The sequence below is a fragment of the Giraffa tippelskirchi genome, chromosome 5, assembly GCF_054371585.1.
Source record: "Giraffa tippelskirchi isolate mGirTip1 chromosome 5, T2T-mGirTip1v1.2.pri, whole genome shotgun sequence".
In the NCBI taxonomy this organism is placed as follows: Eukaryota; Metazoa; Chordata; class Mammalia; order Artiodactyla; family Giraffidae; genus Giraffa; species Giraffa tippelskirchi.
This window is the reverse complement of record NC_137279.1, coordinates 40066941-40088845: the sequence shown is the minus strand read 5'-3', so window position 1 is coordinate 40088845 and position 21905 is coordinate 40066941. Positions and strand designations below refer to the sequence as shown.

The window sequence follows — 21905 nt, the reverse complement described above, 5'->3', positions numbered from 1 at the left end:
TTCATGCACTGACTTCTGGATTTTCTAGTCTTTAAGAGTTTGCTACCAGTGGAGTAGAGTGGTAATACCCAATTGATATGGGTTGAATTGTCTTTCCCACCCATTCATATGTTAAAGTCTTAGCTCCCAATACCTCATATTGTGATGTCTTTGGAGAAAGACCTTTAAAGAGAGAATTAAATTTAGGTAAAGAGTTCATTGAATTCCTTAGGTCTGCTCACCTGCTACTGCTGCTGCTGCTAAGTCGTGTCAGTCGTGTCCAACTCTGTGCGACCCCATAGACGGCAGCCTACCAGGCTCTGCTGTCCCACTGGAGTGGGTTGCCATTTCCTTCTCCAATCTGCTCACCTGAGGTCTTGGCTTTTGAAAGTTATACCCATGACAGCAAATAAAAACCAGAATACAGCTAGGGTTAAAGAGGGTAAGTTGGAGAAAAGATGGAAAGATTGTTTGAGAAGGACCAAAAGCAAAAGGAGATGGAGGTGGGAAGGAATGAACTCTGCAGTTTGCCTGGTGTCATCATGGGCAAGACATCAAAACCAGGCACAAACTTTTCAGTTACACACACACACACACACACAAACACACACACACACATAAACACACACTACATAACTTTAGCATCCTGCAATCACAGCTCCCAACCCAAAGGAATTATCTGATAGAATCTGTACTCTTCTCTTCCACAAACTATCCCAAAAAGTTCAAGGAGAACATTGTGTAAGATTATTTTATTTCATGGGGCAAAGATTCTGTCATACACAACTGGATCCACCTGAAGCATTAGAAGCCAACTATAGTAAACACATCTTATGCATGTTCATGCTGCCACAAGAACTATCCCTTTTCCTTTAGAAGCGCTGCTTGTTATTGTAGCTCATGGTAACCAGGCAACATGCAAGGGCAGGCATTGGCCCTGGGTTCCCTGTGGGGCAACCTGTTTTTCCCAACTTCCTCTCCAAACATACATTCTTTAGCCAGTAAGGCCCATTTATTAAAAGTCTTGTGGTTTTCATGAAGAAACCCACTACACATTATAGCTTTTGTCTCAAATCACCAGAAAACCTACACTGTTTTGGTTAAACATCCGTTTAAGAGCAGACAGAGGAAAAGAATATCTGTAATAACATGGAATCGTCTCAATCCCCAGACGGCTCTTCCCACCCGGTGGGACCTGGTGACCATGCACGTTCTTCTGGGTTAATGCAAGCTTGGAGAGCAGAGAAAAGCTGTGCGGGCCTTGGCTGACTGGCTCTCCCTTCAAGAGCCCTGAACATCATCTCCTCTGCCTTTTCTGACAGCTTGGCAGCTTATCATATCCAGGAGAGCTTGATATCATAGGTGACCATGTTGAAATTGTCCCAGGCAAAGAGCTTCCTCTCCAGGGGGTTGTAGTCGATCATGCTGCTGTACTTGTAGCGGTTCTTGAACGGGACGGTCAGGGCCTTGCTGCTCCCCGTGCCCGTGTCATAGGCGAAGTTGACAGTGGCGTTGGGCGAGGAGTAGCTGCTGACCGTGTACAGGGTGCCACAGATGATGAAGGCGTTGGCGACGGACTGCTTACGGATGTTGGTCTCCCAGGTCTGTTCGAGCTCCAGCGTCTCCGGGTTCAGCTTGGAGAGGACGATGGCGCCTTTGGCCGCCTCGGTGCTGTAGATGACCCAGAGGCCTGTCTCGTCCACGGCCAGGTCGATGTCAGTGTAGCCGCCCCAGGAATAGGGGAACTGCCCGTGGTAGCCGGCTCCGGGGATCTCCTTCTCCGCCTTCAGCGTCTCGGTGCGCAGGTCGTACCGGAGCACCGTCCTGGACTCAGCCGCCTGGAAGTAGAGGCTGCCCCGGTACACCACGGCGCCCGTGCTCTCCAGCGGCCTGGGCAGCACGTGCACCTTGGCCGGGTAGCCCTGCGTGAACTGCCTGACGAGGTCGTACTCGAACACCTGGCGGATGTCCGTGCCCACGGTGTCGATTCTCCAGGTGGTCTCCCGGGTATAGGGGTAGGCGGCCTGGGGGTCTCTCATCCACACGCCGTACTTGCCCGTGATTGTTTCAGCTGTTCTCAGAGTGACAGGGTCTCCTACCCAAACGAGTTCTCCACATCCTGGTGAATGAAAACAGAACAAAAGCTGAGTATTCACCATCCTTCCAGGATGTGGAGCATGGGAGAACTCGCAGAAGTGAGAACCCCAGAGGCAGACGGTCCAGGTTTAAACCTAAGCTTTTTTTTTTTTTTCCTGTGTGTGTGTGTGTGTGTCAGTGGCTCAGTCGTGTCCAACTCTGTGACCCCATGGACTGTAGCCTGCCTGGCTCCTCTGTCCAAGGGATTCTCCAGTCAAGAGTACTGGAGTGGGTTGCCATTCTCTTCTCCAGGGGATCCTCCTGACCAGGGATCAAACCCACATCTCCTGCATTGCAGGCAGATTTTTTACTGTCTGAGCCACCAGTGAAGCCCCCTCAATTTTAAGATATTATAAAAATTCAGTTGTTGTTGGGGAGGAAACTGAGGCACACTGCCCCCCACCCCAGGTCTCTATTTGCCAGTCCAGAGAAGCACAAATGGGTGGTTTCAGATTATGAAAAATCATTTTCCACAATACTCCAAACTGTCCTCAAAAGTTTTCCTCAAACTTTATCCTGACTAGTGAATGACATTAAAAGCTAACACTAGTAAAGTGTTAGTTGCTCAGTCTTGTCTGACTCTCTGTGACCCCATGGGTTGTAGCCCTTCAGGTTCCTCTGTCCGTGGAATTCTTCAGGCAAGAATACTGGAGTGGGTTCCATTCCCTCCACCAGGGGATCTTCCTGACCCAGGGATCGAACCCAGGTCTCCTGCACTGCAGGCAGATTCTTTACCATCTGAGCCACTAGGGAAGCCCCAACACTAGTAAATAAAATGCCAACAAAAACAAAAACCTTGGACTTTGCCACCTGCCACTTGTGTGACTTTCAATAAGTTACTTAACTCTCTAAGATTCAGTGTTCTCATTTGTAAAGGGAGATAAGAGTAATGTTTTGGGTAGTAGGGTTGTAAATTTTACATGTAATTATACATGTTAAGTGCTTGGTATAGAGTAAATGCCCAGGAAATATTATTTGATCACCATGTAATGTGAATCCAAGTACAGCTGACCTTTGAACAACACAGGCTTGAATTATATGAGTCCACTTATACATGGATTGTTTTCAATAAATACTTCAACTTGGTATTGGTTGTAAAGATAAAGGCTGCACAGAGCGCTTCACACTATATTTGTATATTTTTCTAAACCTGGGCAAGTTACTCTTTATGATTTTTATGTCTGGTTTATTTCATTATTTTAAACAGTGAGATAAAATCAAGTCATTATAACAATCTCAATAAAACAAAGTTTTTCAAGCCCCTCCCGAATGGACCCCATACTTCAGCCATTTTTTTTTCTAATGTTTCATATTTATTACTGAATCTCAGACTGATAGTGAGGAAATAAGAAACATCAGGAGCCAAGCATTATAGTAGTGATGTTCTCACTGTGATCTGGCTGCTTAAAAAAGTGGTCTTAACACGTGTGCCACTTTTTATGTGAGGCTTCTTATAGACCCAGCTTGGTTCTTCTCCAGTGTCTTCTCTTGGAGTTGTACCTGATCTTATTGCCAGTTTTCATTCGAACCCATTGAGGAATGGGACAATTCTGCTTTTGTTTCTTGGCCAGGAATCGCTTGATCCTGAAAGTCTTGTGAGAAGACATGGTGAGGAGAGCTCAACCGCACATAGGATGGCGCAGAAGAGAAAACAGGAGGAAGTGAGCGGAAGGACGTGTTTAGAAGGCGCCGCCGGGGGCGGGGCTTGGGGAGGTCACGCTGTGCGCCCACCAACGCCCCCTGGCGGTCCCTCTCTGTGCACGCTCCCGTTAGACCGTGGGAAACAGCGCTCTTTCGAGCGAAATGGAATTTGCTTTGCTTCAGTTCTGTAACTGGGTTCCTCGTGAGCCTGTTAGTGTGCCAGGGGCACCTTGTGTCATGGGTGAGGCAGACGGTTCATAATAAATGCCAAGGCAGAAACCCTTCCGAAGGCGGGTTCAGCCATAATTTTAATACAATAAAATCTGAATATGATTTTTAAAATGAAGAGATGTTTGAGAACTATTTGAATCACAACACATCTCTGTATTATAATGGGTATCTCAATTTTCTTAGAGGAAGTGGAAGCTCTTTGTTGCCCATATCCCAAGGAATCTTATTTTAAATATTTTAAAACTCTCCATCCTCCTGTAGGCCTTTCTGTGCTAGCAATAACTGTCAATATTACGGATAGTCCCTGTTTCTGAAAGACACAGTCTTCATCTTAAAGTCAGGCTTTCAGGGAACACCTTGGAGAGGGGCAATGCTACTTTTCCTTAGTACCCCAAATTAAAGAAAGATACCTTTAGTTAACAATGTGTTGGGATGGTACATGGTGTCTGTCTGGCCCCAAGATAAAGATATAAAGGATCTACTTGAAAAATGTCATTTTTCAGGTGCAATCCATTCTATATGACAGCCAAGTGGGAAAAACTGATACATCTCTTATCTTCCCCTGGGGCAGTACAGTCCCCATGCCAAGTCTAAGTGACAAAATACAGAGCTTTGCTAGGAAAGACTGACTTCCTGCCAGTGTTCCCTGGAAAGGGAGCAGAAAAGGGGTTCTGTTCTTTTTCCCCTTTCCTGCCTCTGCTCCCAGAGTGGTTACTTGTCCACCCGCCTCCCCCATAGTGAACTGACCAACTCTAAGCACAGAACTAGACCATGTGAGTACAGAAGAGGAGAAACTTAACTCCATACCAGTGCCTCCCTCTTCACTCCTGGGATGACCAGACGGGCTCTCCTTCAAGATTTGGAAAGCAGGAACCTCTGTTAACTCTGACTTCAGTTCCTGGAAGTCCACGTTCTCCAAATTCCATTTAGCAACTATATTAAAAGAAAGAGGCACGATTGTACTGTGAGAAAGAAGGTCTAAGGCTAGACTATATTGAGGATGGGATTTAAATAGGGTTTCAAAGATATGACCGTGTTTGAGATTTGTTTTAAGATAATAAGTGGGGTTGGGGACGGGGAAGGACAATGAAACAAGACTGGGCTGTGGTGACAGCTGTCAGAGCTGGGTGATGGGTATGTTAGGGTTTGTGTTATTCTCTCTACTTTTGTGAATATTTGAAAAATTCCATAATAAAAAACTTGTGTATGTGTGCTCAGTTGCTAAGTCATGTCCGACTTCTTGCGACCCCATGGACGGTAGCCCGCCAGGATCTTCTGTCCATGGGATTTCCCAGACAGGAATACTGCAGTGGGTTGTTATTTCCTTCTCTAGAGAATCTTCCTGACTCGGGATTGAACACTCATTCCCTGTGCCTCCTGGGAAGCCCATAATAAAAATCTCACAAATAATAAATTGGATAGCAACATGCCTAGCACAGAGTATAGTATTCAAAATAAAGCTTGTACACAGTTAAAATGGTTCCCACTAGAAGGTCTGATTTATGCGTAGGTGAGGTCTGATGCTGGGATATTGGGAAGATCCTTAGCATCTTCTGGGATGCCTGAAATTCAACAATGAACAAATTCCCTGCATGACTGCCAGACGACACAAAAATACCACCCCCAGCGCTCTGGCCCAGCCCAAGCCTCAGGGCTTCTTAGCTGGGTGCTTTCCCTGCCTCCTTCCAGGGAGAAACATTTTTAGTACTGTAGTTCAGTATTGAAGCTAAACTCCATGGACTGTAGCCCACCGGGCTCCTCTATCCATGGAATTCTCCAGGCAAGAACACTGGGGCGCTGGGGGTGGTATTTTTATGTGGCCTGGCAGCACAGCCAGCCCTGACTCATCCTGATCCCTGATCCCTGGTCCCCAACGCAATCTCCACCCTGCCTTTAGTGCAGCTGTTCAGCTGGCCTCCTGGAGTGTATGACTGCCCTGGGGGTGGGGGTGGTAGGTGCCATCCTCACACCTGGGGATGTTCCCGGTCTAGACTACACTGCCTGAGCAGTTAAAAGCTCTAAGTCAAAATGTGTAACCAACTGAGGTCATCCTGGTTATGCACCCAAACTCCAGGGGTAACTGGGAGTACCCCTAGGGGTGTGGAAGGTCTTCATTGTCTGCAGCCTTGGCAAGCTGTTGATCCATCCCATCAGCCAGCCCCTCTGGAGCACCTATGACGTGCAAGGCTAGATATGGAGAAAAAGGGTGAATAAGATACAGTTGGTTCCCTGGTTCCCTTCAGAATTTCCAGAGTTAATTCACAGTCTGGCAAGTCCTCTTGGCCAAGAAGTAACATGGGTTCATTTTGGGAATCGGAAACATTCAATCCAAATGGTTCCTGAGGAGTCTTGGGACGTTAATTCAGTTCCCTGAATCGCCTCCCTAGCTGCAGAGCTGTGGAGGTGAGGTTTCAGGTGAGAGAGAAATATCATCGCAGTGGCATCTGTGCAAAGCTAGAGAGTTCCCTCGCCCCTCCCTAGCTCCCTGCCCTTCCGCGCCGTGACCCACGGTTGCCATCCATCAAGGGTGAGCCCGACCTCCCCTGCACCCGGCTCCTTCCTCTGTGCATCTGATACAAATTATTTCACTCTCTGAATGTAACTAGCATGGTCATATAATTCAGTGAGAAATTTTACTGAAAGAAAAGATGTATAGTGAGAAAAGTAGAGGCATATACCTGCCAGTCGGTGAGAAGAAAGTTAAGAAAAATGGGGGGCTTTCTTGGTGGTCCAGTGGTTAAGACTCTGTGCTTTCAATGCAGGGGACCCAGGTTCAACCCCTGGTTGAGGAACTAAGATCCCACAAGGTGTGTAGTTCAGCCAAAAAAGAGAGCGAGAAATGAAAAACCCCATCTTTAGCCACAGGGAATAAAGAAATGTGAAGGGGGAGGAACCCAAAGTTACAGGCATTTTCCCAGGTAACTTCCTTGAAGACAGCTAAAATACTGTCACTGAAATACTGAAAAACCGTTTATTTGTGAAAAGAGATGATTAAGAGGTATTTATAGCTCTTTCAACATTTCAAAGCAGTTTTATAAAATTATTTATGTGATCTATTGCCTTCACAAGTTTTAGAGAAATAGAATAAGGCTTTAGAACTGCAGTCTGCACCTAATGTTTAGAACTATGGCTACTTACTCAGTGCCTCCTATGAGCCAGCTACCATGCTAGACTCTTCTATTCCACATAGCAGTCCTAAAAGGGAACGTTATGATCATCACTTTGCAGAAGAGGAAACAGGCTCAGAGAGGTTAAGTTACTTGCCCAAGGTCACACAGCAGGTAAGTGGTGGGACTGGGACTTGAACCCAGATCTGTCATAGTCATGGCAGCTGTGAACCTTCCCACCCTATGGTGGGGTTGTGTGTCAGTTACAAATGTGTTGCCTGTCAGTGCTGAATGCATAGATGATGCATCTTTTCATAGATGCTCTCTAGAACACAAGGCATTTTTCTTCTAAAGTGAGCACAATGCTAAGCTTTCTCAGTAGAGGGTGCTGGAGGGACACCCAGGACCTCCATCAGGGGAGGTGAGTGGGTCTCCTGCAGGGGCTGGGCTGGTGGGCACCAGTGTGAGGACACCTGGTGGAGCCCTGCCCAGGCACAAGCGCAGGACCTAGTTCCTCTGTGACCTTGCCACCTCAGATTGGCCATAACCTTTCCACAGCCCTCGCTACATGGCACCCTGAGTCCATGCACAGAGACCCCCCTACTCTGTGAACCTCTGCAAGCCTCCACGCAGGCTCTGCAGGGCTCCTGCCGCCTGGCCTAGACTCAAGAGGTGGCCATTCCAGCTCCAGCTCAGGCTAACCAGCCAGCCTCTCTGCTGTCTCATGGGTTGAAACCCACCTTTCTCCATGAAGCCAGGACCATTCCAAGTCTGTGCTCCCTCTGGTTTGCCTCACTCAGACCTAGGGTGCCATGCAAAGTTTACTTTATCTCATAGTTGCTCCTCTTTCATCAGTTATTCTTTATGTGAAGCATCCCTGACTTAGTCTGCTATGTGGTTTCTGACTCCAGGATGAACCCAGACTGCTACCAGAAGCTCTACAAGAGCCTAGAAGATGCTGTTTAGCTCTTTGGGGTGGGGTATGATCCACTCCTGGAGCTGACTCAGATTCCAGTGGGTGACTCACACGCACACAGCTCCCAGGCGGTGCACCCAAAGAGCTATCTTACCATCAACTCTTCTCCCCCTACATGTGCCTGACTGGTTCCCAGTTCCTTTCCTGGTCCCACTGAGGCCCTCAGGGCTCTGACCACGGCCTTTCTCCCTGCCTCCCCCCCATCCAACCCCTTTAATCACTTTTTGCAGGAACCACGCCTCATGGCTTTCTTTGGAGTAAACAAGAATCACAATAAAACATAATGTCAGGGAATAGCTTCCAGAATGACTGCAAGGCCAGTTCTCACTTGGCAGGTGGGATGGCTGGCTTGCAAGCCTGCTGGCTGCTGTGTGGCAGTGTCAGCCAGAAGCATCTGGCAACGGTCAGATTCCCAGAGCAGAGCTGGGCATGAGAACTGAAGCCTGTGGGAGAGGAGGCACAAAAGGCAGGGAAGATGTTGTGTGAAGGGGCCTGGCTTGGCCAGATGTCATACTTTCCTAATTCAGTCCAGCCATGTACCAGCTGTGTGACTTTAGACAAGTTCCTCAAACTCTCTGAGCCTCAGAAGTCTTAGCTCAAACTGAAAATGAAATGGCCCTCAATAAAAAATGTAACAAAAAGCTAAAGTTTCTCTGGAATGTTTCAGAATCACTCAAATTTCATTCTGAATGTGTGTGGAGGGAAACAAAAAGAGATTATGAAAAGATTAAGAACTATATTGTATCAGACAGCTAAAAACTTTTAGGGAGTTGTTTCTATGAAAATCCAGTCTTTCTGTGGTTGAAAGGTTCATATCTGTTACAAAATTTTGGAAATATTTTTTTCAAGCTCTGTCCTGTCTCTCCCACTGCTGCTTTATAGACACATGCTAGAAGGCAATGGCGCCCCACTCCAGTACTCTTGCCTGGAAAATCCCATGGACAGAGGAGCCTGGTAGGCTACAGTCCATGGGGTCGTTAAGAGTCGGACACAACTGAGCAACTTCACTTTCACTTTTCACTTTCATGCACTGGAGAAGGAAATGGCAACCCACTCCAGTATTCTTGCCTGGAGACTCCCAGGGACGGCGGAGCCTGGTGGGCTGCCGTCTATGGGGTCGCACAGAGTCGGACATGACTGAGGCGACTTCGCAGCAGCAGCAGCAGCAGCAGAGAGCTTAATCTAAATTGATTAACTTGGTTGCATACCATGCACACACACACACACACACACAGGCAATATATATATAAAGTACATAAGGTTGCATAACATATATATATGCAAATGACATTATAATGATTATTGTAGCTATTTTCTATCTGCCTAAAAAGTTAGGTCAGTATTATTTACATGAAGAAGATGAAGGAAAAGAAGGGTGCTGATGAAATCACAGGTTGTCATGAATACTCTAGGAAACTGAAGATTTACTAGCAGACTACCAGCCTGAGTGCTGCTCCATCACCTACTGTCTCTGGAATCAATGGGTATTACAGAAACGATATGTACGTGTTGACATTTTGATCTATAAATGACATTTTTAAACCACAGTGGAACTCAAGCAAAAGAAGCCCTTCATAGTTAGAGTCCATTCCCTGGCCGGTCACTGTGTGCCAAACACCTCGGTATATGCTTTTCACTTTACCTCCAACTGGTGGTCATTCTCTGCATCCTGCAGTATGGGAGACCCAGGTTTGATCCCTGGGTTGCGAAGATCTCCTGGAGGAGGCATGGCAACCCACTCCAGTATTCCTGCCTGGAGAATTCCATGGATAGAAGAGCCTGACGGGCTACAGTCCATGGGGTTGCAAAGAGTCGGATGCGACTTAGCAACTAAACCATCATCACTACCTCATCCTCCAGGTGAGGAAGTAAAATCTGTGGCACTTGTGTTGAGCAGCTCTGGTGTCCCTTCTATTTATCTTGTCCCTCTTCCCCCAGTCATTGCTGCGGCTGCCTCTGCAAGAACCAGCCTGGTGCCCCTATCTGTGGATCAGGGAAATGTGATACATCCCATGGGATGATCCTTGGCCAACAGAGCACGGGAGGAGTGCTCTCCTCCAGGGAGGAGTGCTCCCTTTCTCTGCTGCATTCTGCTCCTCAGAAGTCTTGTGGGGTCGAGCCTTCACTGCCCACCGTGGGGACCTGCTGGAGAACGCCCCTCACCACCACCCCTTGCTGGTTCTCCTTCCTTCCCTGTCATATTCTCCCCATCCCCGATTCTCCTCCCTGGGATGTGGTCATACAAACGCCGCCACAAGCCCACATGCTGGACTCTATTCTCTGAGAGGACTGGTCCAAAGCAGAGGAGAAATAAAGGGGAAAGTAGGGCTTCTCTTGTGACTCTACAACTCTAATTTTTCTCTGGTAATCTATGTTTTCTACCTAGGGGTTATTTAAAAGATTTCCAGACATTTGTTTTTTAACTTTTGGGCTGGGCTGTGAGGCATGTGGGATCTAATTCCCCGACCAGGGATCAAACCCATGCCCTCTGCAGTAGGAAGCAGGGAGTCTCAACTACTGGACCACTTGAGAAGTCCCTCCAAATATCTCACTACAAAACTATTATTACAACATTTATATGTGTATTTTATTTCAACTCACCACACACGCGCGCGCAAAAGCAAGTGTCTTCGGTAATTCTATGGGAGACTTTTTTCCCTATGTAACAATTACCCAATAAAGTGGTGGTGACAATTTGAATTACAGGTGGAGTAAGAAAAAATCCACCTTCTTAGGCCTTTCCTCTGCTCATTCAGTAAGCTCTCACCCCCCACCCTCCATTCCGCAGGTATTGCCTCCCCTGCATATGGTACACCCACACCTGAGGCCTGGCACCCAAAGCAGCCCTTTACTATCAAATCTAGGACCATGAAGCACATCTTTTGTTCCAAGCATTCCTTTCCCTGTCACTTAAGTGTAACCCTTTTGTCTTTCATCTTTGGGTCCTACAAACTAGAGGTCCCATCAGGGTCCTAGGAGCCACTGAATCTCGAGGTAGGGCCGAATTCTAGTCCCAGCTCTGCCACCAGTGGGCTGGCGACTGGGGACCACTGAGTGACCTCTGTGGGCCTCAGTTTCCACGTCTGCCCAAATGAGCCAGAGATGCCAGATGCTCTTAAGGCCCCTTTCCAGCTTTACATGCTTGTACTAATGTAATTTCCTGCTCACAAAAATCCCACTGCTAGAAAAGAGCTTCCAAGTCTGGACTTCACTCTAATAGGCTGTTGTCTTTATTTCAAAAGTAGAGTGGCTGGAAAGGGCAAACAGAAATATAAAATCAGAGAACACATCGAATAAATTCCCAAAGACTTGTTAAATGACCATAAGACAATTAAAAGAAAGTTGGCTCTATTTTCATAAACACACACACACTGTTTTTGTTCATTCAGTAAAGAGTCTGAAATACATAAAGCCTCATCAACACTTGTATTAATAATGATTTTTCCATTAGTGCTCAAAGACTCAAGTTCAACAAATCTTAGCTCCATCACTGATCAGCTGTTCAACCTGGGGTCCCTTGGCATCTTACTTTCCTTCACTGTAAAATTTAGGGGACTTCCTTGGTGGTCCAGTGGCTAAGACTCCATGCTCCCAGTGCAGGGTGTCTGGGTTCGATCCCTGGTCAGGGAACTCGATCCCATATGCCACAACTAAAGAGCCCGTGCACTGAAAATAAGACCCAAAGCAGCCAAATAAATATGAATTTTTAAAAATAAAATTTAGAACTGAATCTCTTCTGACTCTAGCAATATAAGATTTTTAAAAATCCTTTATACCATAGAGGTATTTCACTTGAATCCCACAAAAATCATTATTCACCATAAGAATTTTTATTGCCATGTTATAGGTCAGAAACCAAGATGCAGAGGCTAAATGACTTGCCCAAGATCACACCCAGGCATCAATTCTTGGGTTTTCTAATGTCACACTTGCCCTTCTTTAGAAAACAGTTTCCCATCATCTTATTTTGAAGATTTTCAAACCTTTAGAAAAATTGAAAGAATAGTATTAATACAATAAACCCCCATGTGCTGTTCACTTAGATTTACCAATTGTTCAGACTTTGTCAATTTGTATTCTTTTTCTTTCTCTCTTTATATATTCATAATCTTTGTCAGACCATTTTAAAGTAAACTGTAGACATTCTGACACCTCACCCCTAAGTACTTGAGTATGTATCTCCTTAGAACAGGGCTATTCTTCATAACCACACAACCATCTCTCATCCAAGAAACTGAACATTAACCCAATGACATAATCTGACAAGCAGTCTATATTCAAATTTCTTCAAGGATCCAAAACCTGTTCTCTGCAGCTTTGTGCCCCTGGATGCAGAAGCCATTCCAGAGTCATGCACTGCACTCGGTGACTACATATCTATGGTCCCCTTTAATCAAAAACAAGATCCCTCACCTCCCTTTTTTTCATTCTTGATATCATCATCTTTGAAGACTCTAGGGTAGTTGTCCCATAACTGGATTTGCTTGTTCATTTCCTCATGACTGGAAAACTTATTAAACAGCAAATATTTGGGAGCACAATTTCACAAAAAGTGACAAAGATACTATCTTCCTAGCTACTGGGAAGAGTGCCCCCACCCCCAGCCCAGACACTCAGGGACTCACCTTCTGGCAGGGGCAGGATGAAGAGAACAGCATCTCAGGTAGCAAAAGCCACCTCGAAGTGACTTAAAGGCAGAGGTTCTCAGACTGAATCAAGAGCAGGAAAACGTCCAGCATCAATCCTGTTAAAATGGCAGTACTACCCAAAGCAATCTACAGATTTAAGTCAATCCCTATCAGATTACCCAGAGAGCAGGAAAACTTCCAAAACAACATAGTGAGGGAACACACAAAAGGGTTGCTGCCTCTTTATTTTGCTAAGGAAGGGCATAAAAAAACCCTATCACCTATAATCATTTCATAAATAGAGGTCATTTTAACAACAAAAGGCAAGAATCAATAACCTCTGAACAAAGATTCACAAAAGGATAGTTTTCTAAAAGGAGAGTTGGCAACTTTCTACAGATGGTATATATAGGCATCTCATCTGGTCCTTCTATTTCTCATTTTGCTGTGAATGGTGAAAACTCTCATGGGTGAGCACAAGAACCCAGAACCACTAACCTCAACAGGATTTTCAGGAGCCAATGTCCTAGGAATATGTGAAAGTGGTTGCTTTGCCCTCCTTCATTTGTCTGCCTCACACTACATGTGTGGTTTCTGGGAGAAAGGACAGGGCAGGAAGGATAGGTTTGGGCCACCTATAACAGGTCACCATGAATCCTGTCACCTTCACCCCACGTCTTTACCTTCCCTGGAGCCTGATGGCACGTCCTGAGAGCTGCTGTGGGCCTGGGGACACTGGCCCCTCCTCAGGCTTGCAAGCTCCTGGCTGCTGCTTTCCAGCCTCCTGGCCAGGTCCTTGTTCTCTGCCTGCAGCCGCCTCGTCTCCTCCTCCAGAGCCGACTTGTCACGGAGGAGGTTGCTGTAGGCTGACTCCAGCTCCCGGGTTTGGGTTTCCAGCTGTTCTCGTTCTCTCCTCAGGGCTTCCAGCTCCCTCTGCAGCCCCTGCTGGGTCTCCAAGGGCCCAGCGGGCTGGCCTGAGGTCAGGCGGTGGAGGAGGGCCTCTAGGGAGCTGAGGCGGGCCTTGGTGGACTCCAGGGTCGCGCGCTGTTCGCTGCTGTCTCTCTGCAGCTCCTGGATGGCCGACATGGCCTGGCCCTGCTCAGGGCAGCTGGACTCCCTGGGGCTGGCCACACTGAAGGTGTACTGGCATCGGCCACTCCGGTCGTTGGCCTTCTGGAACTGGGCTGTCCTGGCCCCCACACCTCCTACCAGGCAGGCCAGCAGTAACAGCTGGACCGCTGGCATCTTGGAACTGTGGTAGCAGCGATGTGTTCGGAGGCCCTCAGTGCAGAGCCTGGGCGAGGCTCCTCAGACACGCTCCCCTCACTGAGAGGTGTCTGGATGGGTGGCCTTGCTGGTTCCTGCCCCAGCTCCACAGAGACTTATATATGCCGGGAGCCAGCCCTGCGTGGGGGGAGAATGAGGTGGCCACGTGAGGCCGGGTGGGGCCATGCACAGTGGGGAGGTGTTTTCACACTGCCAGCAAGATTCTTAGAAAATGACCTTCCAGAAGTCTGTTTTGAATTTCTTTTAAAAAAGAATGCCCCACTTTTCGCAGCCCACACCCCCAACACAGTCCCTGTATCCCCGGCCTGTTTTCTCACACACCCTCACATGTGCCCACCTCATCCAGCACTACTACTTGTGTGTCCGGGTCAACAAGGATTTATTTCTAGTTCATATTTCCATGTACTCTGCAAACTTTCTCGAGAACCCGCTCTGTGTCAGGCCCTGTCCTAGAAAATGAGGATACATCCATAGCTAAGACAAGCCCCTCTGTCCCTGTAGCAGTGACAGAGATGAAAGCAACTGGACAGGGTACAAGGGCAGAATGCCACCAGGTTTCAGGGAGTAGCTATCCTCTAAAAGCAGTTGGAGCAGAATTCTTCCCTGTCCCTCACTATAAAACAAGAGTGGGTGTGTCTCCGGAAGAACTTTCTGACTTCAGTCTTGCATCTCAGGCACCAAAGTCAACCATCACCTCTAGACTAGTTCTCTTACTATGAGTGTGCACTCGTGCGTGTGCAAATGCCATCAGTCTTCCTTCTCAGGAAGATGTTTTTAAATGTATATAGGATTGTAAAGAAAACATATGATATTGAAATACTACTACTGAAAGATTTTTAAAATTGAAATATTCATGTCCTTTTCATTAACATATTCAAAACAAGATCTGGGGTGTGTGTCTAATTTCAAAGTAGTTGTGAGTGTAAATGCTATTGTATGCTATCTGCAACAACTGTAATTTGAAATATAAAATGTCTGTGATCTCTATTGGTGGTGACAAACTCACAGATACTGCTGATACAACTTTGGATTTATGGAAGGAAATGTTAAAGTCCAAATGTAGTTTAAAAGTGGTAAAAAAACAAAGATGTAATTTTTTTCCATTTAAATTCACAGGCTTTCTGGACCCTAGGTTAATAATCCTTGCTTTATATTAATAAACCTAAAGAGAAAAATCTCCCTCAATAAAACAAACAAAATCCATCAAATAACAAACAAAATCCATCAAATATGCAAATCAGAACATGTGTAACAGCCTCATCAGTAACTTTTAAAATAATGTTTGCATTGAAGCAATTGATGTTGTCTGATACCGATAACATCTTCGGTATTAGTGAAATAAATATTTCAGATGTGCCCTGAGACAGACTCATCTCAAGATTGAGAAAATAGATTTTGCTCTAAAGAATCTATTCTTATTTAATTGGTTCTAAAGTTAGCCTTGAACTTGAGATACTTACAAGTAGGTGTCTGTTTACTGCTGACTAAAGGCTACTATTCTCAGTTCCTGAATTAGATAATAAACATTACCAAAATGATTTTTTTAAAATATCTTATAGTCAGCAAGAACAGATTCAAATCTGTTTGGCTTTACTCTTATGTATGTTCTCTTTCTGTTGGAAGGACTAGGATCATTCTTGCGCTGCCAGCTTCATGGAGGAAAAAGAGTTCTGGATAAAGAGAAATGTAAGTAATTTTACTGCCTTCAGTTTGCTCAGTAACACTGCTTGTAAAAGAAGAACACAGGACTGTTGTTGATGTTCAGTCACTAAGTCGTATCTGACTCTTTGAGACCCCACGGACCGCAGCACACCAGGCTTCCATGTCCTTCAAATGTAGGACTAGCAATCAGGTTTTCTGACTTCCCTTATATTGATTTCCTTTTTGCAATACAGCTCTGCCTTGGATAATCCAGAAACATACAATCTGTATTTCTCAGGGCTTTACCAGTCAGTTCCCACTGCCCTTTAGTGAATTTTTGTATTTTTTTTACCCACACTTCATCTCTCTTTCGCTTTATCTCCCCTAAGCTGCAGGCCAGTCACTGTTGTGCTGTGTGGGTGCCAGTCAGGGGTGAAGAGTTTAACAATCCCTGGCATTTTTGTTTGGACCAACCCAGTTTTTGAATGCCAGGTGAAAGCAATCATTCTCAATGTTCTTCATGGTTCCTGGCAAAAGTCACTGTGCTTAGGGAAAGAAACGTGACTGTTGGATTGTTGACCTTTTTTCTATCACTGTGGTTCACTGTCCTGTCTTCCCCTGGAGCCTGATGTGATAAGGACTGACCAGGCCCCCACATCCTGCTTCCCCGACCTGCTACCACCACCTCCACTGGAGCTCTTCTCTCTGCTTGCTCCCAGCATCTCCCTCTCAAAACCTTCAGGGAACACTAGAATCACAAGGGTACTTCCAGATGAGAAATTAAGGCCCAGAGAAGGAGAGGAACTTGCCCAAGGTCACACAGCCAATGAGTGGCAGAACCAGAAAGAAAACTGAGGTCTCCAGATTCCAAGGTTTTCCATCTTCTCACATAAGCCAAGTCCATCCAAGAGCCCACTAATTGCCCAGAATACATGAAAGACTCCAGACACTCCTTCCAGGAATCAATGCTCTAGGAAAATGAGCTAGCTTGCCATGTGTGCTAAGTCACTTCAGTCGTGTCTGACACTGTGACCCCATGGACTATAGCCTGCCAGACTCCTCTATTTGTGAAATTTTCCAGAATACTGGAGTGGGTTGCCATTTCCTCCTCCAGGAGATCTTCCCAACCCAGGGATTGAACCCGTGTCTCCTATTTCTCTTGCACTGCAGGCGGATTCTTTACCGGCTGAGCCATAGAGGAATTAGCTTCCTATTATCCCTTTAAACAAAGGCCTTCAGTGAAGGGAACCCATGCATACCCTTGAGTTTTCACAGCTGATTGTAGAAAACTACATCTTTTAATGAAATATTTTCCTAAAAGCAGAGAAAAGGACTCACTAGAAGACACAGGAAACTTTCCAGTCCCCCGAACAGCAGCAAACATCTCGTTGGCTGCCTCCTTCTGCCCTTTTCACCATTCTGCCTTTCACTACACTCTGCAGACAGCGCCCCGACTCCCTGAGTCCCCACCTCCGGGAACTCTGGACGTGGAGACCTCATTCTCTCTGAGGAAACCCGGTCCACTCCAGATCGCTGTTTAACTGTGTGCTCCAGCTCCTAGAACCTGGAGCCAGGGTGTCTCCAGCTCAGATGCTTGTAGCCAGGAAGTCGTGTGTCCGGCAGCCAACCATAGAGCTAAGCTGGTGGCTGGAGCAGGCACAGAAGGCGCTGACCTGGGGCCTCTAGTGCAAGATGGGCCAGCAGGGGGCGCTAGGGAGCAGCATTCTTAAGGCGTATCCATTAACGCAATTCGATTCAAGGTTGTGTTTATTTCTGTCCTTGTAGCCTGGAGTCTGGGCTTCCCTGGTGATTCAGATGGTAAAGAATCTGCCTGCAGTGCGGGAGACTTGGGTTCTGTCCCTGGGTTGGGAAGATCCCCTGGAAGAGGGCATGGCAACCCACTCCAGTATTCCTGCCTGGAGAATCCCATGGACAGAGAAGCCTAGTGGGCTACAGTCTGTGGGGTCTCAAAGAGTGGACACGACTGAGTGACGAAGCACATCCTGGGTTTAAGCTGACTGCCTACTGGTTTTCTTCTGCAGTTCTTCCAGGAGAAACTGGAACCTTCATGAGGGCAGGGCTGGAACTGCTTGGCTTACCGTTTTGTCCCCAGGGTCTGGCAAATTGTTGTTGTTGTTCAATTGCTAAGTCCTGTCAGACTCTTTGTGACTCCATGAACTGAAGTATGCCAGGCTTCCCTGTCCTTCACTATCTCACACAGTTTGCTCAGATTCATGTCCATTGAGTTCGTGATGCTATCTATCTCGTCCTCTGTTGTCCCCTTCTCCTCTTGCCCTCAATCCTTCCCAGCATCAGGGTCTTTTCCAATGAGTCAGCACTTCAAATCAGGTGAAGAATTGGCGCTTCAGCTTCAGCATCAGTCCTTTCAGTGAATATTCAGGACTGATTCCCTTTAGGATTGATTCCCTTTAGGATTGACTGGTTTGATCTTGCAGTCCAGGGGACTCTCAAGAGTCTTCTCTAGCACCACAGTGTGAAAGCATCAATTCTTTGGAGCTCAGCTTTCTTTACAGTCCAACTTTTACATCCGTACATGTCTACTGGAAAAACCATAGCTTTGACTAGATGGACCTTTGTTGACAAAGTGACATCTCTGATTTTAATACACTGTCTAGGTTTGTCATTGCTTTTCTTCCAAGGAGCAAGAATCTTTTAATTTCACGACTGCAGTCATCATCCGCAGTGATTTTGGAGCCCAAGAAAATAAAATCTGTCACTGCTTCCACTTTTTCCCCATTTATTCACCATGAAGTGATGGGACCAGATGCCAAGATCTTTGTTTTTGAATGTTGAGTTTTAAGCCACCTTTTTCACTCTCCTCTTTCACACTCGGCAAGAGGCTCTTTAGTTCCTCTTCACTTTCTGCCATAAGGGTGGCATCAAGTGCTCAATAAAATTTCAATGGATTCGTGGGTGGGTACATCATTCAAACAGAAATAGAAAACAGGAGAGCCCTCAGACCAAACCCACAGGTGGTACCATCTTCTGGGCTGCTCAGGACCCTCTGGGCGCCGCCCTGGAGTCTGCGTGCAGGGTTCTTCCAGCTGGAGAAGAAGTGTTTGCTGAGGGCACACCCCTTTCCACTAAATGGACACACATAGCCTTAATTGGGATTATTTTTTGTATGCCTTTATTTCACTACAGTTAAGGAGGCTTACTACAAAACACAGTGAACTAAAACTATAACTTACTAGCATGAGAAGGAGGCCCAGGGAAGGGACTGATGAGAAGCAGTCTTGACTGGCCAGCTCAAGGCACCTTTCTCCACCCAACACTTCTCATCTGTTTCCTCGGGGGTTCATCATTCAAATGACTCATTATTAAGCACCTATTATGTGTTAAAGGCTATGTCGCACACAGAACTGTGTAAGAAACAGCCCCCACCCTCAAGGATCTCTTAGGCTGTAAGGCTAGTGGAGTAACCTAAGTGCTGGAGATGCCTAGGGCCGCCTCTGTGCCTCCTGAATGGAAGGGCTTCCCAGGGGAGATGCATTTGTAATGGGACTTAATGAGATGACATGTAAACAATGGTTTAGGCACTCCGGTTGTGGCTTGGTTACAGGTCAGCCTTGAGTTCTTCGTGTGTACATTGTGTCTAATGACAAGGCAGGCAGAATCACTTTCAGATTAAGCATGTCTATTTTAGAGGCGCTGCCTCCCACCATTCTTTGACCCAAAGTACTAAAGAAGGGGAGGTCTTAAGCCAGTGAATCTTGCACATTCTCTTTCATCCAGTGCTTGTCCAGGGGGTTCTAGTGCTGTCTAAGTGGGCTGGTCCTGGGCACTGGGGATGCTCTTCCTATTGGGAGAGAGTGAGACTTCCAAAGGCAGGACCCAGTAGCGGCAGCCACAAAGTATAGCCCAGGAGCTTGTCCCTGCCTGCAGAGGAAGGCTTTTATGAGGGCTGAATGTGTATGGGGACAGCCCTATTGGCAGTTCTGAGAGCTCCAGATGTCAAGCTAGCGTCTAATAGTGTTAAATCACAGTTAAATGATTGCAGTAACACTGTTGGCAATATTCAGCCTACAGATTCTAAACCACTAATGCCATGAACATCCCATAAAGCCTTATTATATGGCCTGTTATGCTGATTTTCTTCCAGCAATTAACGGGTAGGATTTCTACAGGGTATTGGGTATTGAAGTGGGGTAGAATATGGATATAAGAAAGCAAGTACAGAAAGAAAAAAATGAGACCCTTTCAAAAGACCAAACAATAGCCCAGTTTGAAAAAAGCATCAGGCTTGTGTTACAAAGGCCATGATAGATCAGGGTGGGAGAACTAGGCTTGGGAAGACAGTGATTTCTAACCAATCAGAAGCTGAGATACGCCATTCGTGTAAGCCTGACTTTACAAAACTGTTAGCCTTGTCTAAATTGATTATGTATCACATATTTATAATAAAATCACTAAAATTATTAAAATTACTAACATTAGCTCTCTTTCAAGAGTTTCTTGAGATTCCTTAAGAAAATAGGACTTTTAAAAGGATTTAGGGTCCCTGCCAGCAGACCCTTGCTGATTTGAATATATCCAGCTTTGTCAGTACTTTTGAACAGTCTATGTTTTACTCTCTTCTCTTTCATCTTTCCTTTAAAACCCAGTCAGTTGTTTGTGTCTCCTGATACAAGAAGATATTATGAACATATTTAACCACCTTCTGTTATTAAAATCTCCCCATCCCTATTTGCTTCCTGCATTTGGAGAATGTTGGTGTTGCTGTTATGTTTATGTCCTTCACTTGCCTTACATTCCTGAGCATGCCTCCGCACTGAAACACTGTGTGTTTTTGTTTTGTTTTTTAAATAAGGATCCACTTTGGGATCTGATCAGATCATGTTTTTTATGTTTTTCTCATTTTCCTTTAAGTTTCCATGGGAGTCCCTTCCTAAGGAACAGGTACTTAATTATCAGTTTGGAAATGTCTTTTTCTGAGCTGTTTTCCTTATTCACCAACCTTTGGTTCTCATCATTTTTTCCTGAAATTAAAAACTAGAGAAAAGTTTATTTTCCATTATTACTTGCTCTCCTGGAATTTTCACATGGACAAGTGCCACAAGGCAGTCATGTTTGGTTTTTTAGCTCCTCCCTGATGGGCTTACCTTATGGGCCCTCACGCTCACGCTTCCTGAAGGTCAGCTTCTGTCAGGAGGAGCAGCATCAGACACTAAAAAACAAGAGCAGACACAGCCCAAGCACTTCCCTGGAGTGGACACTCCTTGTTCAATTCTTTATCATTCAGCCAAAGACATATATCTGAATGAGGGCCAAAGAGTTCAGGGGACACTTTCACATCCTCATCTTCTCTAACTTCTTACAATAACCCTGAAGTAAGTTGGGCAAAAGTCATTATTCCTCTTTTACAAATGAAGAAACTGTGGATCAGAGTTAAACTGTGCATTAACTGATTCATTCAGATCTTAGAACTGGCAGATGAGGCTAGGACCTGGATGCCAGCCTTCCTACTCCATCCAGTTTTTTAAATTTAGTGGTGTTGCAGAGAAGCCCTCAAGAATGAACTTAACAAATGTGCTTCAGATATTTCCCCTCCACCCATTCTATCGACTAGCAACCTGAAGACTAGATTTGCCCAAACGTATATGGGATGGCTGCTCTGGACTCACTCCGTAGAGTGGGCTTATGTGTCCTACACCATGTGGGCCGAAGCAGAAATATGAACAGCTGTTCTGTGGCCTGTGATGTTCCTGGGAAGTCCTGGACTAACCCTGAGGGCAATCCAAGTTTCCTCCTGAGACTGTGTGAAAGCAGCAGGTGTAACTCATCCTTTGGATGAGCACAGAAATTCTCCTATTTTAGTTTCAAGGTGCAGATTCCATTCAAGTTTCCTCAGGGTGGAGGTAGTGGGGTTGAAAGAGGGAAAAGGATGTGTGCACAACCAAATTCTGTAAAGCAATTATCCTTCAATTAAAAAATAAAAGTAAAAAAGAAGAATCCAAGAAAAAGAAAGGATGTGTGCGACGGGAGTAGTGGGTGGGGAAGCGGAATAGGGTGTGTTCTCCTAAACTGAAACTGACACTGATCTTTTGAAACATGATCTGGTGCACTGTTCTCCCTGCTTCTCAGGACCTGCAAGATCTCATGCATGGCAGCTCTGCTTCTCTTGGTGTCAGCTCTGTTCTCTGCTTCACCAGAATCTTCCTGCTGACTTCAGCTTTCATCCGGGCCCCCATGGTCAGCCCAGGCTTTAGCCCACTTCCTAGCATAGGGCTTTTCAGCTCTGCTTTCTGACTCAGCCTC

General features: G+C 45.9%; 1 protein-coding gene, 1 non-coding gene and 1 pseudogene across 4 annotated transcripts; 1 reads left to right on the top strand and 2 right to left on the bottom strand.

The window, feature by feature from the left end:
- Positions 1 to 716: 716 nt before the first annotated feature.
- MYOC (myocilin) lies at positions 717 to 14088 on the bottom strand. Of its 2 annotated transcripts, XM_081489493.1 has the most exons (3): positions 13382 to 14088; positions 4795 to 4920; positions 717 to 2098 (listed from the first exon to the last, which is right to left on the bottom strand). In XM_081489493.1, exons 1-3 carry the CDS (start codon positions 13941 to 13943, stop codon positions 1314 to 1316), a joined length of 1473 nt encoding a protein of 490 aa, XP_081345619.1. In that variant the 5' UTR covers positions 13944 to 14088; the 3' UTR covers positions 717 to 1313. The 2 variants fall into 2 exon arrangements, with proteins under 2 accessions (XP_081345619.1, XP_081345621.1); XM_081489495.1 differs by lacking the exon at positions 4795 to 4920 and having other exon boundaries at positions 13382 to 14025.
- Positions 3406 to 3747, bottom strand: LOC145505989 (large ribosomal subunit protein eL39 pseudogene; annotated as a pseudogene). Its single transcript, XR_014053438.1, has one exon. The product of XR_014053438.1 is annotated as a large ribosomal subunit protein eL39 pseudogene (transcript).
- TRNAE-UUC (transfer RNA glutamic acid (anticodon UUC)) lies at positions 6707 to 6779 on the top strand. The gene has a single exon. It is a non-coding gene; the product is annotated as a tRNA-Glu (tRNA).
- Positions 14089 to 21905: the final 7817 nt, after the last annotated feature.